This window comes from Pelmatolapia mariae, linkage group LG3_W, assembly GCF_036321145.2.
Source record: "Pelmatolapia mariae isolate MD_Pm_ZW linkage group LG3_W, Pm_UMD_F_2, whole genome shotgun sequence".
Lineage (NCBI taxonomy): Eukaryota > Metazoa > Chordata > Actinopteri > Cichliformes > Cichlidae > Pelmatolapia > Pelmatolapia mariae.
Window position 1 is genome coordinate 90,657,871 of NC_086229.1, and position 15,712 is coordinate 90,673,582.

Genomic DNA, 15,712 nt, shown 5'->3' on the forward strand with positions numbered 1-15,712 from the left:
CCAGTTAAAATGGGCTAAATGTGTACCTACGATGCTTCCTAGAAGCCTCCTGGGTTAGCAGGAGGAAACCTCAGGGTAAACCCAGGATATGTTAGAGAGATTATGTATCTCAGATGGCTTGTAAATACCTCATCATCCTAGTGGAAGAGCTAGATGTGATTGCGGGAGAGAGGAAGGTCTGGGCATCTCCCTTTAAGCTGCTGCCCTGCTGATGTTCGCCCTGACGAGGGGTAAAAACATATGTGGATAGTGTTTTAGGTATGTTAAAAAAAAGCAAACAAAATAATGAAGTGAATTTTATTATATATCAAATCAAATCACTTTTATTGTCACATCACATGTGCAGGTACACTGGTACAGTACATGCGAGTGAAATTCTTGTGTGCGAGCTTCACAAGCAACAGAGGTGTGCGAAATACAATAACATAAGAACAAGCAACATATAAGAATGGCTAAATCTGAGAGTTCTATGAATAAATATATTTACAATATAAGAGTGTATATATGTCCCTTTAAAACCTTTACTTAGACCTACTCAGGAAAACTACTCTTCATAAAGCATTCCACCACCTATATTTTAACCGTTTTCTATTATTTTCAAGATCATCTGATTTTTGTGAAGGACAGACTTTCACAACCATTCCAGGGCTGTCAACGAACTGATAGTTCCAATGGATAAGTTAAGCATTCAAACATCAAGTACATGGGAGGGATTTAAAGCTGGCAAATGCTATATTTTGCATTTAATAAGTTCTAATTCCTTTTCTCTTGCTGCATCACAGGTCATCTGTGTTGAAAGCTGTTTTGAAAGCTTAAGTCGTTGTCACCAAGTAAATAAACCTCTGTCAGGTCCTCCATTTTTTAAAGCCTCCTATCATGTTTTGTAAGTTCAGAGACAGTGTTCAGAGAGTTCATTGTGGTGCTTATATGCAAATTTACACCCACCACTGAATATTCCTTTGCCTAATTAATGGATTAAGAGAAGTCATTAGACACAGCGGGAGACTGGTGACAGCACTTTATTGTGACCCCAGATCAAAGAGTGGGTGTGCTTGAAGCTTCAGTTTGGCCAGTTAGCCTCATGGGAAAGACCTTCGTCATGGTCACCACTTACATTCAGCTCCCACACAGATAGCATGAATACACAGTAATCTATCCCACACACAGACACACTTGTATCATGTACAGCACTGCTGTAGATAATACACATACAAACGATGGTTGAAATTTCCATTATTTTTAATTTCTCGTCAGCATTACTTGGAGCTTTTTTTTTTTGTGATATATAGTTCTTTTAATTTGACATTTTGCTTCTGGCAAGTTAATTACTCTGTGTAAAATCTGATGACCTAACGTACAACTGGGATTTGAGGAGAGAAACTCCTTTTACCAGTGTGTGTGTCAGCTGTGATCCTTCACAGTAGTTAAAATGTTAAAATCAATATGCAATATGTCCACTCTGTTCGGAGGAAAAATTCCAGAACACCATTTACCTTTTTGAAGTGTTAATGCTCCACTTGCATGGTTGAGTCTTAATGCCTTATGCATGGTGTGAGAAACTGAATTTTCTGTTAATGTACAACATGAAGCTAAAGCCTCAAATAATGCAAAATTTTCATAAGATCAATGACATGACATTTAAAGACAGAAGGACACTGAATGTACAGAAAGGACTAACGTGTCGTTCCATGCTCACTATTTCATTTTTTAGGGACTGCGAGCTTTCCTCTTTACAGTGGAAATGATTCAAATGACTAAACGAACATCTATCTTTCCCAGGTTGCTGCAGACATCAGAACCACCAGTGAACCTTTCTGTCTTTCTTTCTCTTCTTCTCTATCCTTCAGCCTTTCTCACTCTTTTAAGTTTATGCTGAATTAATTCCATTTTCCTGAATGCTTGTACTCAATTTTTTCCCATAATTGAAGATTTTTATTTTTTATTTTTTTTAAATGGAGTAATTTCTTTTTTGTCTTCCCCTGCATACATCACAGCAGCCCTAAATGACTACTTGTGGAAATTTTGCTTATAATAGATAATTGCACCTTTTCAAGTCATCAAAAACGACACCCTACCGACAGCAAGCCCACTGAACAGATTAGTCTGCCAGAGTGAATACTAATACTGATGTGCTTTTCCCTCATTCCCTCCCGCTTTCAAAATAAACCTCCCCATCAAAACTGCCCAAATCCCCTCTGTGGAAGTTGACTTGCTAACTCTTGTCTCTCTTACTAACATGGTTCAGAATTCTTCCAATTTGATTACTTTCATGGGTGAATTTTCTTTTCCCTTACCTTTTATGATTTCAACAACTAACACTGTGTCATTCACGGAATGTAAACCATCTGTTGTTTTCTCTAATTAACTTGCGACTTACATACTAACAAATGTACTGTTATCCTTTTATACCTTTTATTTTTTAATGAATTTTATTTTGAAAAGGACCCTTAAAAACAAAATAGTTGCTTACAATTGCTTTCTTTATTTCTTTATTTGGATGTTCTACTACAGCTATATAAAAAATAATATTTTCTTTTTCACTATTCTTTTTACAATCAAATTGCCTGATTTTACCAAAGGCGATTCGGGTTTTTTTCTTTCCCACTTTTTTCGGGGTTTAGGTATGTTTTCAGTTTTTTTAAGGTTTGTCATTTTTTTTTTCTTTCTCCTCCCCCTGTTTTCTCCTGAAGCACGCAGGCATTGGACACGCTATGGTAAACAAACTGCATTATATGGTAGATATCATTCTAATTGTCTTACACTTTGGTTTGCCCTGGGTTTTCCGTTACCTCTTTCTATTCTGTTTGCTTTACTGAAAGTACAATCCTCCATCAATTCCAAGGTAGCTGGAAAAACTCCACCTTTCTGTTTTTATTTTAGCCCTCTCTCTGTATTTATATATGTTAACCGCTTTTTATTGCCATCCAGTTTCCCTTTCCTGTTAAGACTTAATGTTTTCATCCAATGAGGTCTGCTCAAAAGAAAAGATATAGGGAATTATATCAGTTTTTATTTTTTTATTTTTTGGTTGTTGTTTATTTTCTTTGTCTTTTCATTTGTTCTTCTTTTTCAAACACTATCCGTATGAAGAAATAAAGAATCATTACGCAAGATATTTTCTCAATTTAGCATTCTAAAATTTTGATGAGAAACTATATTTTGTTATTCCCTGTTCCCTTTTTTAAATTTATTTTTTATTTTTTTAAGAAGAACCCTTGAAGTGAACGTACACAGCAGACTTTTCAAGCAGCCTACTATGGCCATTCCAGTGAAAGGAAGTAAAAATACATTTTTCGCTTTTTGTTTTAATATCATTTTTCTTCCAATATTTTAAAGAGTGTGAGAGGAATGCCACTAAAGACACTGTTTTGCTATGCTATTTCAGTTAGACTCGTTTGGCATGTTATTGAGTGCCCTGTAATCTAGGTTTGCCGTCTTATGGTTTATAGAGTCATGAAGATTATTTACAGCTCTTGATTTATCGGTCAAAGCCCTCACTGTAAAGAAGGCTTCAAATGAGGGCTTGATCCCATTAGTGGTCATAGGCTGATTTATGATCAACCTGGGGCTGTTCTCACTCTTGTACCTGAACAGACTTCCGCTCTTACACAATGATGTGCGCACGTAATAAAATGTTTTCATGAACAGTTAGTTCCCTGAACACAGCTGCAGGGATGATCAGACAGTTCTACATTGAATAACCAGCAAAGCGGGGAAAGTTTGGCAAAATAACTCGTAGAACTTTATATTTAAAAATACTTAAACAAAGACGGCCTGACAAAAACCTTACTGAGATCTTATTTTACAAACTCCTATTAGTCCTTAGTACATAACAGTAATGCTGCCATCAGTGTGTAGCTAGAGCCAGCCTTACTTGCTTTCACTGGACTTGCCCAATCAATGAAGGAAACTGTCTGCCCATCGATGCAGACATAAAGGGAAGTGACTGGGAAAATCTGTGTACGATCGACCCCTCATTAACACTAACACTAACTTATATTTCTTATACTTTACTGCCCTCACCCCTTGCATGAAAATACTCCTATCCCCTCCGATCTTCTTTTTGTTGTTGTTGTTTTTTGATACAAAGATTGCATTGAGTATATATGTATATGTATATATCATGGCTAACGTATATACATACATATATCAGTTGTCCTACTAAAATCAATATGGCCATAAGACATGTTAGCCACATTCTCCTTATTGTTTTTATTTATTTTATTTTATTTTATTATACTTTGTTTTATTTCTTATATAATTTTAACTTCAAAATTAACTTACTAAAATGAATAATGACCTCACACGTTATCTTGCTGAAACAAAAAAAAAATAAGGGAAAAAGTAACGAGGGGAGACAGATTTTCATTTTCTGGTGAATAAAGAATTGATGCCCCAAGGAATAAATCTGGCCAATCCATCAAATCCCATGAGTTGGAAAAGAAAAGTGTTATGTGCAGAAAGCCACTGTATCTGGTAGTGACTCACTGAGTCTTGGCTCAAATTTGACAAAAGTGATAAAGCAATTTTCAACTCGCATCAGAAATGCTGTAGTGAAATTGTAGCAGAGGCATAATGAGAACTGCAATCACGAGCATGGATGTTTTTTTTTTCTGTGTCCAATATCATGAAGGACGTGGACACTGGTGAAAAGCTATTTCCTGCTATTGGAACACTTTCTTTACTATACTTTGACCAGAATTTGAACATTTTCTCTCCCCTCTCAGTTTTTCCTATTCTTTAAAAAACCCTCTCATGTATGTGGATTCCATCTGTGATTGTTTACTCCGGTCCCATTTTCTCCAACTTCCACCTCCAAACTGAGTATCCAGTGGCTGTATTCCTGCACCATGTCTGCATGATTCTATTGGCTAGAAGTGTTCACATCAGCATTCTTATAGGGTGTAAATGCTGCTGTATCCCAGCACGTGTCAGTTTGTTGTACACGTGTGTAGATGCTTTTTTTTATGTTGCCTTCTTGTCTAAAACCCCAAACACTAAAAGCTCTCTTGCTTTTCCCTTTCCCATTTGTCTGGTGTCGTGATGCCCTGCGATTAAATTCGCCCATTTTGCTGCATTTTGCCAGATGGTTTATTTTATATATTTCTTTTAATAGTTGACCTTTTTGTGTTGTGTTTCAATGAATTCTTCCTCCAAGCCCATCCTTCCTGTCATCTTTTTTATTTAAGTGCATGGCCTGTGTGTCACCCTGTTAGCTTGTATGGATTCATTTTGTTTCTTCTTAACCAAACAAACCCTTGTCACTTGAAATAACACATTCAGTCCAAATCTGGATCTGGTTTGAGCAATCAAATTGCAGAGGACTTTTAAAGAATCCTCACATACTTTTTTCACTATGACTAAATTGTTACTAATCTACTGTTTGGATAAAACCTTTGTTGTAACTGTACTAACAACCATTTTTGTGTCTGACTTTCCCTTACTTACAAAAATACTAACCGATTTTGTTCACCCTCCAACCCTTTTAACTCGTTTCGGCGCATAGTTTAAAACCCCTCTCTCTTGCGCAAATGGCACTCGCCCCAAGCTTCCCAACCCTCCCCCCATGTCTTTACTAACTTAGGTTAGTTCGTCACTTCAGGGTTTACATGTCAAAACTGCACATTGAAGTGTAAGCATTAATGTTCAAAAATAGGGCTCTCTCCACTTGCGACCAATTAGGACTTTTGACTCGCTGCCAGACACCTATGGAAACCCATCGCATGGGTGGGAATGCATTCGTTTCTGTGTAATATATTGTTTCAACTCCAAAAGATAACACATTGTTCCTTTTTTTTAAAAGACCTGTGACAGTAATCAGATGTTGTTCCAACAAGGGTAAGTGATACATTTCTATGTAAACATGTTCCCCTGCATGGATAAGTGTATTAAAGGAGTGAAAGGAAAGAAATCTCTGACAAATGGGCCTTATGAAGATTGGATGGTCAAAATAATGGCTGTTGTTGAATTTTATGTAGAATATGAAGCAATCGTGGACGACTGATACAAAGTGAAAATTTATTTTTCTTATATATGGAAACCGTACGACTTCCATATGTATGTAACCAGTATTGTTTAGGCACATTCTAATGTTCTTTTTCACTTTCATTTTTATTCTTTGAGTGAGTATTGAATCATTGTTTTTTATTTTCTTTAAATGTAAGTAGTTAATGTGAATTTCTGTGTATGCACATGGCAAAAGATTGGTGACTTGGCCCTATTCAATCACAAACTGATAGCAGACTGATTCCATCTAATTGCCATGTTATTGTCATCTTGATCAAAGTCACTTTGTAGACAGCTGACTGTGGCTGCATTCCTGGTCCCCATCTTTGTCATCCAAGTTGGAAGTTTATTGGACATAGTGGCAATACTTTTGATTGTGCCACAGTTTCCAAATACTGTTTTCCCTATTGTGACTGTAGCATAGAATTAGTTAGATTTATGCTCAAAATGTCCATAGAAGCCACATCTGGTTTGGAATACACTACATTTAAAGTCCAATTTAAAAAAAATAAATAAAATAAAAAACTAGTCTGTTGGTAGATGTTGATTTATCAGGAACAAGTAGACATGAGAGAGTGGCTGAAAGCAGAGGTTAATAGCTTAAAAGAATCAAGTTCAGCAGCATGCGAGTGGGTGAAATAGATTGCTTCTTATGATTTGAACCCTAGAGCTGTGCCAATCTCTTCATAGTGTATTCAGCTGTAAACATCTTCATTGTGTCTTTTATACCTGGGGCAATCAGTTCAGCAGAGTTTAGCAAGGTCTTCTTAGTTTTCTGTATGTACAGGGCTAAACAGGTATCTGGAGAGCAGCTGGGTAAAACCAAGAATCCAATAAAGGCTGCAGCTGGGGCTTGAGTTAAGTCTGTGTATTATGTGCTGTATGTGCTGCTTGTTGGAGGCACATGAGAAAGGCCGGAAGAATGACGTTCACACAAAAAAGAACAGCGAAGAATGCTAGAAATGTGCTAATTAATCTGATGCAGTTTTATATTTGTCATCCTTCCTTCCTTGAATTTTCACATTAAGCTTTGTTTCAAGAAAGAAACTGTGATCACACAATTACATCAAATAATATTCAGGCCATATGCTGTGTGCACCCAGGATGCTATTTTTTTCCCCAGGAGAAGAAATAACATTATGCTGCCAACAACAGCATAATTTTGAAATTGATGAGAAAGTTGCATATAAAGACAAATTTTAATTACACTATTGCAATAAAAAGTTGGTCAGTTACTTTAAATGCACAAGGAGCTGCTTGTCTAAAAAATAGACTGATCAATCCACAGAGTCTAGTTTACTTTTTTAAGTTGATCAGTACTTATGCTTATAAGTGTTGCACACTTTGTTTAGTCAAATGTCCAAATTTACATTTTTTCATTCTAATTTGAATTCAAAAACAACTCTCAGAGAGAAAAAGCAACCAGAGACTGTCCCATAGAATGGGAATATTTTACTTGGCGTTTATTCAAAGAAAAGTCTAAATACATTTATAGCACATTATTTAAAATGGGAATGCATGCGGCGTATTTCAACTTGCAACGTCTGATACCATCAAGCCCTTCCTTCATTCCTTCCTTCCTGTGTGGCCAGTGATGCAAGGGCTTGTAATTTTGTCAAAGGAATGAGTGTGTATCCTGGTTGAAACACTAACTCTTATGAATTATAACAAAGTTACCTCAAAGAAAGCGTTGAGGTTTGTTTTTTTTTTTGGGGGGGGGGGGGGGGGGGGGGGGGGGGTTCGGACAACCTTTAATGTGCTTATTTTAGTATTTCGACACATTGTATACATGGGGCTTTTAATGCTGTATAAGTTAAACCTCTGATCAAACAATAAATCACTAATATAACAGGATTGCTTCAGACAGTTTATTAAATAAATCACATGTGTTTAAAGCTTTTAACATATTAAGGAGTACAATCTGGGATGAAGGTGAGGGGAAGAGAAAGAACATACACATTGCTGGGAACTCTATAGGTGTCTGGCAGCTAGTCACTGCTGTTTTCCTACTATCCGAGTAAGTGCATTGATTCACTGAGATATGCCATCAATAATCCCAATATTATCCCAAAACTTCCATGGGCCTAGCTTAGCCATAGCCAATATTGGTGTTTTTCAGCACGTTTGCCAACCCCTTTATTTTAAAAGGTTTACGGGATATTTCTCTACCCTATGACATTTCCAATCTACTTTTTTGAAGAAACGGTAATACCATGGCTATATAGTTCAACCACAGTAGTAGGAACATGTTTGACATTGCCTATAGTAACAATTCCCCTCCCACCCATTTCTTCTCTATAGCCAGTAAGGTCTCGCTTGTCACTTTGGGCAAATGAAGTGTTCCTGTTGAAATCCCTATCCAAGATCTCCAAAGATGACCCCAACATACCAGCACTGTGAACTGCAGATTCATCATGCCAGATACATCTGGCCAATGTGATTCATCTTTCTCACCAAGTAGCAACAGCAGACATAAAAATGAGTTGCCCTCTTACAAAGGGAAGTACGGGAAAAAAAGAAAAATGTCAAGGAAAACAGAAGATAAGAACTCAGCTGGGGAGATAAAATCTTTGGAGTGCAGTTGCTAAGGTTTCTTTTTGGTTACAGTTGCCACAGCTATAAGTTGTGGACCTGTGTCTTAAAATAAATTTAGGCATAGTTTATGTTTTCATAGAGGATAACTGATGTTTTTGCTAACTGAATTCACTACTTTTGAATATATTTTAAAGGACATGCTAAAGGAAAGCACCATTTCTAGATCCTACTTGACAATTAACTGACCCAAATGTAAAGCTGGACCTTGATGAAATGATGAAATTTAGTGCTACCGGCACTTTGTAGTATGCAAAGGTAATGAAAGCCAGATGGTTGTGCGTGTGGCTCCCAGCAGTGCTGCATTTGTACGTTTATGCAGAATAACAGATGTTGAATCAGAGACTGGAGTGCTTCGCTTTCGCCCAGGCCAGCTCTTTTAGTATAATTAGACCATAAATTGGTCACTAACTGCAAAAGTCTCTCCCGAATCAAACATCAGGATTTGGCAGAGTGTTTGTATATGATCATTGCTGTCGTACCAATACTAAATACAGTTGTGATGAAATACAATTAAGTAAATGATAGATTTGAGTATTTTTCATAAACAACTACAATTTGCTTCATTGTAATAAGTATAATGCAAAAATACAAGGGTTTTTGTGATGACTCCTTGAAAATTTGTGGAGGAGAGATGCTTTCACGTTTCAGACTAGTATATGTATATATATATATATATATATATATATATATATATATATATATATATGATTTCTTCTTTTCATTTACTCTTCAGGTATTATTTGTAATGATGGGATAAGGTCAGGTGTAACATGAAAAGAGCTTTCTCACCTCATGTTTTAAGGACTAGTCTTACACTGTAGGAGTGGTTCCCACACATGCTGTTGTATTTCTTTTAATGATGTTATATTAATAGCAAAAAAGTAGAAGAGGGAATCAGTATTAAAAAAAACTTAGTATACTCAGTATAATAGATCACATCAAAAAAATACAAAACTTAGTAGATCCCCAGAGATGTCAAAAAATGGGGGGCATCATTTCTGCACTTCGGTTCACACATTATCTCACACCATTAGCTTGCAGCCGTGTGTTTGATTCTGGATTCCACCTGGTGCTTCTGTCACCAATCAAAATTCAGCAAAGAATGTATGGCCTCGCACAAAATATGAAACTGGAGGCAATTAAATATTAAAAAGGGAAGTCATTTTTACTGGTAGCTCTGTGAATGAAGAGTGTTACAACGTAGCTATGCCAATCACAGGGAAAGCCCAGTTGACATTTTAAACATGGTGCTTGTTTAAAGGTCAAGTTCTTGTACTTATGTAACTTTAAATTCATAGTGTGTGGTTTAGATAGCTGTTTTTAGTGTTCATGACTGAAATGTTAATTCTTGAGGCTATAGATTATGGCCTTTGCACTGAGTTTGCTAAACCAGGTTAGTTATTCTACCACTGGTAGTGATGAGACATTTGGCACACTGTTGTTCCATTGGTTTACCTTTAGCAACTGCACTCTAAAGTGAAAGCCCTCAGTCTGACCAACACCAAAAAACCACCAACTGAGCGATACAATTTAAGGTACAACCCAATCAAGCGTCTGTGTTTAATCCAATTTCTTCCTTGTTTTTCCTCCCATTTCTCTTAATTTCTCTCCTTTCTTATTATTTTCTTTTTTCTGTCTATTCCTGCTCTATATTTCTATTTCTATCTGTTCCTTTCTGTCTCTTTTGGGACATGCCTTTGCCAGGTGACCATCTCAGTTGATGGTATTTTGACCACCACTGGTTACACCCAGGAAGATTACACTATGTTGGGCTCTGATGACTTCTTCTACATTGGAGGTAGTCCAAACACTGCAGACCTGCCTGGATCTCCAGTCAGCAACAACTTCATGGGCTGCCTGAAAGACGTAAGTGTAAAGTGCTTAATATTTAAACTCTTATGAACAAACCAACTGAAATTTGCATTTTTCTTTGACGAAGTAGGGTACGAGGTTGGTACGAGGTAGGTGAGTTTCCTTGAGGCTGTTTCACCTCTCACCCGAAAAGTTTCTTCAGTTCTAAGAGCAACTGGTGGAGAGTCCCAGATTAGGTAGAGGATGATTACGGGGTCCGTGACCCTCTTGGGGACATTCCCATAAAATCTGTGACTCTCCACCAATGGCTCTTAGAAATGAAGAAGCTTCTCGGATGAGAGGTGAAACGTCTTCAAGAAAAGTCCAGATGCTTTTCTTTCCAAGCTCTTCTTTGGGTGTTGGCTACCTTTTGTTCCACTGTCAAGATTATGTGTGACGTCTTGACAGAATAATGTTGAGTTCTGGTGACTAGGAAGGCCAGTCCAGGACTGATAGTGTTCCATTGTGTAATCATTGGCCATTGATCATTGTCGAAATTTAGCAAAGTTCGTCTGCTATTGATAGTTTTTTTAAACCTGCCAGTTCTTCTTTTGTCTTGTATTTCTCCAGTTTGATTAGGTAAAATGACTGGACTTAAAATAGTAGCCAATGTCCAAAGAAAAACTGTGAAAAACCTTCAAAAAGCCTGAAGAACTATTTTTCAAGTCTTACAAAGTCTGGCTCCTCAGAAGCAAAATGTAATGAAATGAGGGGCGGCTCAAAAACCACAGTATGGAATTAGAAGCAATTTGTATTGTTTTAGACAAAGTGAGAACAAATGACACAGTTTGCTGCATGGTATCATCACACATATTTACAGAAACACATTTGTGTTGACTGACACTTTCTCTGGAGAATCATCCGTCTGGGCAGTTATAACTCCCATATGTGAGAGTAGGAGGTGTCAGACATACAGCTTCCTGAATCCCTTTGAAGCCTCTCTCTTTCTAACCACACCGCAGAACACACAGACAGATCACAATTTGTAGCTATACACGTCCACTCATATTTGTGGATGGATATATAGAGGACAGTTGCCTTTTAAAATTTTTATTTCAACTCAACTTTGATAAAAAATTACTTTTATTTTCACCAAGGCCTTAATTCATGGCTGAACAAGCTGTCAAGAGAACCAATCACAGCTCAAAGTGCTATGCCCTTGTAAATGTAATGACTTGTATAGAGGCAACGCAACATGGTGCCATCGCATTCCCTCATAAAACCATGCTGATTGAATAAGTAATTACTTTTGCCATCACTTTTAATGGATCGCACAGTAATCACCCTATCTCTAACTTAATTATCCCTGTAGAATTACACTTTCATTATTTGGGTTGCTATCAGAAGAATCCCTAGCGGGTCTTAAACTTCCCTAGGCATTTAACAGTCCTCTGTCTCATCAAGACAAGGCTGGATTTACAGTCAGTGTACAGACAGAGAACAAAAAAGGCAAATTGTCTAAATGTTAAAAGAAAAGATAGTGGTAAGAGCTAATAGTAACAAAAGAAATCGATATTAAAGAACTAGTGTGACCAAACTTTTAGAAATGAAAAGTACGAGCAGATGTTTTAAGACTTGATCGTTTAATTTGTGTAATCTCCTATTTAAAGCTAAGGGAGAGAATGTGTGGCAGCAACAAGAAGTCTTTCCGTTTGACTGGAGTGTACAGTAGAAAAAAGGGTAATTTAATGAAAACAAGAAGGTTTTTGACACAGATGAGATATTGTACAAAGAAAAGGAAGCAAGTTCCAGACAGGATGGAAGTGTTGTTACTGTAACCATCAGATATTGGTATTCATGTTCACCTTTGTTTTTTAAAGTAGTAGCTCCTGTTTGGTTAAGCACAGCAAGAAATAACTTTCCTCCTTTCGAGAACTCTTTAGCTTTTTGGATATCTGACTCCACAGTACACTTGCTGTGTTTGCATCTGGGGGCTTGTGTTAGTTTTTTATGTATTTACTTTTGGACTTCTTGCCTGTACCCCCAAGCTACATTGAATCTCCAGTGTAAAACTGGAGATAGAATGAAACTCATGAGAAATTTCTCCTATGAGGATCAAGAAAAGCAAATCATTTCAGTATAGTTTACTCTATTCTCAGAATTATATAATAATTCTGAAATAGTCTGAAAGTAATACATTTCAGACTCAATAGCTGAACATCTGTTTGGTGACAGGCCAGAAAGATATATGACCCAGACGTGAACTTACTAGAAGCTTAAGCTTAGGCTGTTTTTCTAGCATTTGAGCCTCACGGTTTGTAATTTCCAGCTGAGGTCAAGCTTTCAAGACTAAACTGAGCCAGAAAAGTAACCACACCCAGAAAGCTATTGAGAAAAGCTGCAATGAGAGCAACTGAGAGCACCAGGTAAAGCTGTAGCAGCTAAAGGAAAAGAAAATGAGTGGTTGGGGGTTAGGCAGTGCTTGTTCTGTGGCACAGCTCGGATTATCAGTTGTGTTATGGTCCAGGGCAAGGCTTTCATGCTGCCACCGTGGTCAAATGCCTTTGATACGCTCGGCCAGCACCCTCCAGGCAGTAGAAATCCAAAGGAACAGCGCAGCAGAAGAAGAGTAAAAAGGCATCAAAAGAGACACTGAAGCCCTATGAAGTTTTTATTTGCTCTCTGTGTATGTGCGCCTCCATGTGTTCAAAGTCACCCACATGCTATGATCATACACGGGGTGATGTGTGTTTCCTTAGGCTCCTAATCAGAGAGGTGGGGTGTGAAATCAGGTCTCTCTGCTCCTCAGCCCCCAAGTCTTGTTTCCACAGATTCCTCTCTTCTCTTCTGTATATGTCACCATCTGTCTCCCCACTGCAGCCTCCACCACCCTGTGTCTCTCGCAGACAGTGACCTTGCTATCGCCCGTTTCACACCACCCTCTCCTCATGTGCTCATCTTTGTCACTCTTCCTGCCTCTCTCATCGTTTCTCTCCGTCTCTTTCTTTCTGCCTTCCATCTTCCCTTTCTCAGGGGCAGCTTTGTGCAATTAAGTGCACGGTAGCTCCGTTGGTACACCAACGGCTTTGCCATCCTGATGGCCAAATTAAAAATTGATTTCTTCGACTGATTCCATGTGCTGGATGAATGCTCTTGCCCTCCTCCTTGCCCTCACTTTCTTTTACGCTCCCTCTTCCTGTCCTCCCAACTTCATGTTGATGCTTCATGTCTTCACCTGTAGCTTCCTCTTAGCTTCACCTTTGTTCCACAAAAGAATCTTTTAAAGTCACCCGTCACCCTAACTCATGTCCTGCCTGCCACAAGTCAATATTCACTGGCACTTTTCAGTTGATAGAGTACTGCTGCCTTTTTTTTTGTTTCTTTATTTAGGCAGAAGCCATTAGTGTAACATCTGGTACTTCAGAATGCTTCATAAACTAATAAACAGTGAAAGAGACTAAAGTTTATAAATACATAAAGTCTTTAAGGTACCATTTAATTGATATCGGTACAGAGTGATTAGTGGATGGTGTATCAACAAACTGCAGCACATGTTCAAAATCATATTCAAACCATGCGGTGTATAGTTTCATCAAATATCCACAACACCAAGTATCTGAAGAAAGTAACAAATATTTGTTCTCCAGACCTGCAGGGTTTTGAATTTGAAGAGTTTCTCAATAACAAAACAAATCAATGGAGGGACCCCTGTGGGAGGCTTTGGCCCTGCATTAGCTGCACTGCTAGAATAAGAAAGAACAAATCACTGCCACACACGTCAGTGAATTTTAAAGTCTGACGTGAGGATCAAAAATAAAGGGGAACAGTTTTAATTTGTGTAAGAACAATGCATTTCTTTTTAAACTTTTGATAGCAGTGAGTTTTCAGTAAGTAGTGAGCGAAAGGTAGATGGTAGGAATAAGGATGCAACGTGAGCACAAGCAGTTGTAAAGACACCTGACCCTGTCTGACTGCAGACTCTATAAGGCAGGAGTGTCAAACTCAATTGCACAGGGGGCCAAACATCAATGCACACTTTAGGTCGTGGGCCAAACAAGACAAACATTTATTGAACACACTAAAACAATGTTTTTTAAACATAAATGTGAATACAGACAGGAATATAATTCCAGAATAAATAAACTTAAAAAAATTAACTTTAACTTTAAATATTTTGCTCTCCATAAAAATATATCCTGTCAAAATTATGCAAGTTAGAAATATGATCATGCTGTCAAATACCCCAGAAAAAAGAAATATATACAAGGTTCGAGCCGCATGTAGACGGAGCTGGGGCATTGCTTCAGGAATGGAACTAATAAACTCTGCGGGCCATTCAGTGTCGGACTTTCCCTTGAGTGTATCATTAGAATGCAGCTCCATCTGAATCTGCACAGGTGCAGTTTCCACGTCAACTGTAAATGGGTTGTGAAGCAGCTCAAAATTCTCATTTTGTGCTTCAAAGTCACCAAAGCGCCGTGCGAGCTCAGTGCGCTCAGTTTATCAGCAAAGTGCGCATTTGGGAACACTATTGCGCTGACTTGGTTCAACATTACTTGGCAACAGGGAAAGGGAGGCAAGTTGCACTGGTGCATTTGTGACAGCTTCACTTCAAATACCTTCACCGCATCATACATGCCATGTCCATGAACTGACAGATTTCCTTGCTGAGCTCAAAAACCCTATTGAGAATTTTTCCCCAACTCAGCCAACGGACCTCTGTATGATAAGGAATGTCGGCAAACTCTGAATCTATTTCCCACATAAAAGACTGAAATTGACAGTGATTTAAACCTTTAGTTCAGATAAAATTTACGGTTTGTGTCACGGTGATCATTACATGCTCTATTTTTAGGACTTTACCACACAGTTCTCCTGCATCTTTTACTCGCATCCTGCCGACTAGTCCACTTTTTTTCACTACACATCCAACAAGTTTGTCCCAGGGCAGTTTCATGTCGGTTACACTTTGACATACGTTTCTGTTCAGGCTCTCATTTGCCAAAATCTGCGTTTTGTCTGGACACAAGACATCTCACACCTTCATCATGCAGCTCTTCAGAAACTCTCCCTCGGTAAATGGACGGGCTGATTTGGCTATCTCCTCTGCTACGATAAAACTTGCTTTTACAACAGCTTCACTTTGTGATTTTGCTCTGGTGAAAAACGTCTGCTGAAATGTTAGATTCTTCTTTAGCTCTTCTACTTTCTGTAGTTTCTGCTCTGCATTTAGGTTTTTCAGCTTATCCTGATGTTTTGTCTTGTAGTGCCATCTTAAATTAAATGCCTTAATTACAGCCACATTAGCTCCACTAATAAG

At 38.0% G+C, this 15,712-nt stretch overlaps 1 protein-coding gene across 11 annotated transcripts in view; it reads left to right on the top strand.

Annotated features, from left to right (window-relative positions):
• nrxn2b (neurexin 2b) overlaps positions 1–15,712 on the top strand; it is a 661,917-nt gene that overhangs the window by 301,684 nt on the left and 344,521 nt on the right. For 9 of the 11 annotated variants that reach the window (XM_063470250.1, XM_063470249.1, XM_063470257.1 and 6 more), the window contains 2 exons: positions 2,691–2,714; positions 10,306–10,467. In XM_063470250.1, coding sequence (XP_063326320.1) covers positions 2,691–2,714; positions 10,306–10,467 — 186 coding nt within the window. The remainder of the gene's footprint in view (positions 1–2,690; positions 2,715–10,305; positions 10,468–15,712) is intronic. The other 2 variants (XM_063470252.1, XM_063470262.1) reach the window with 1 other exon arrangement.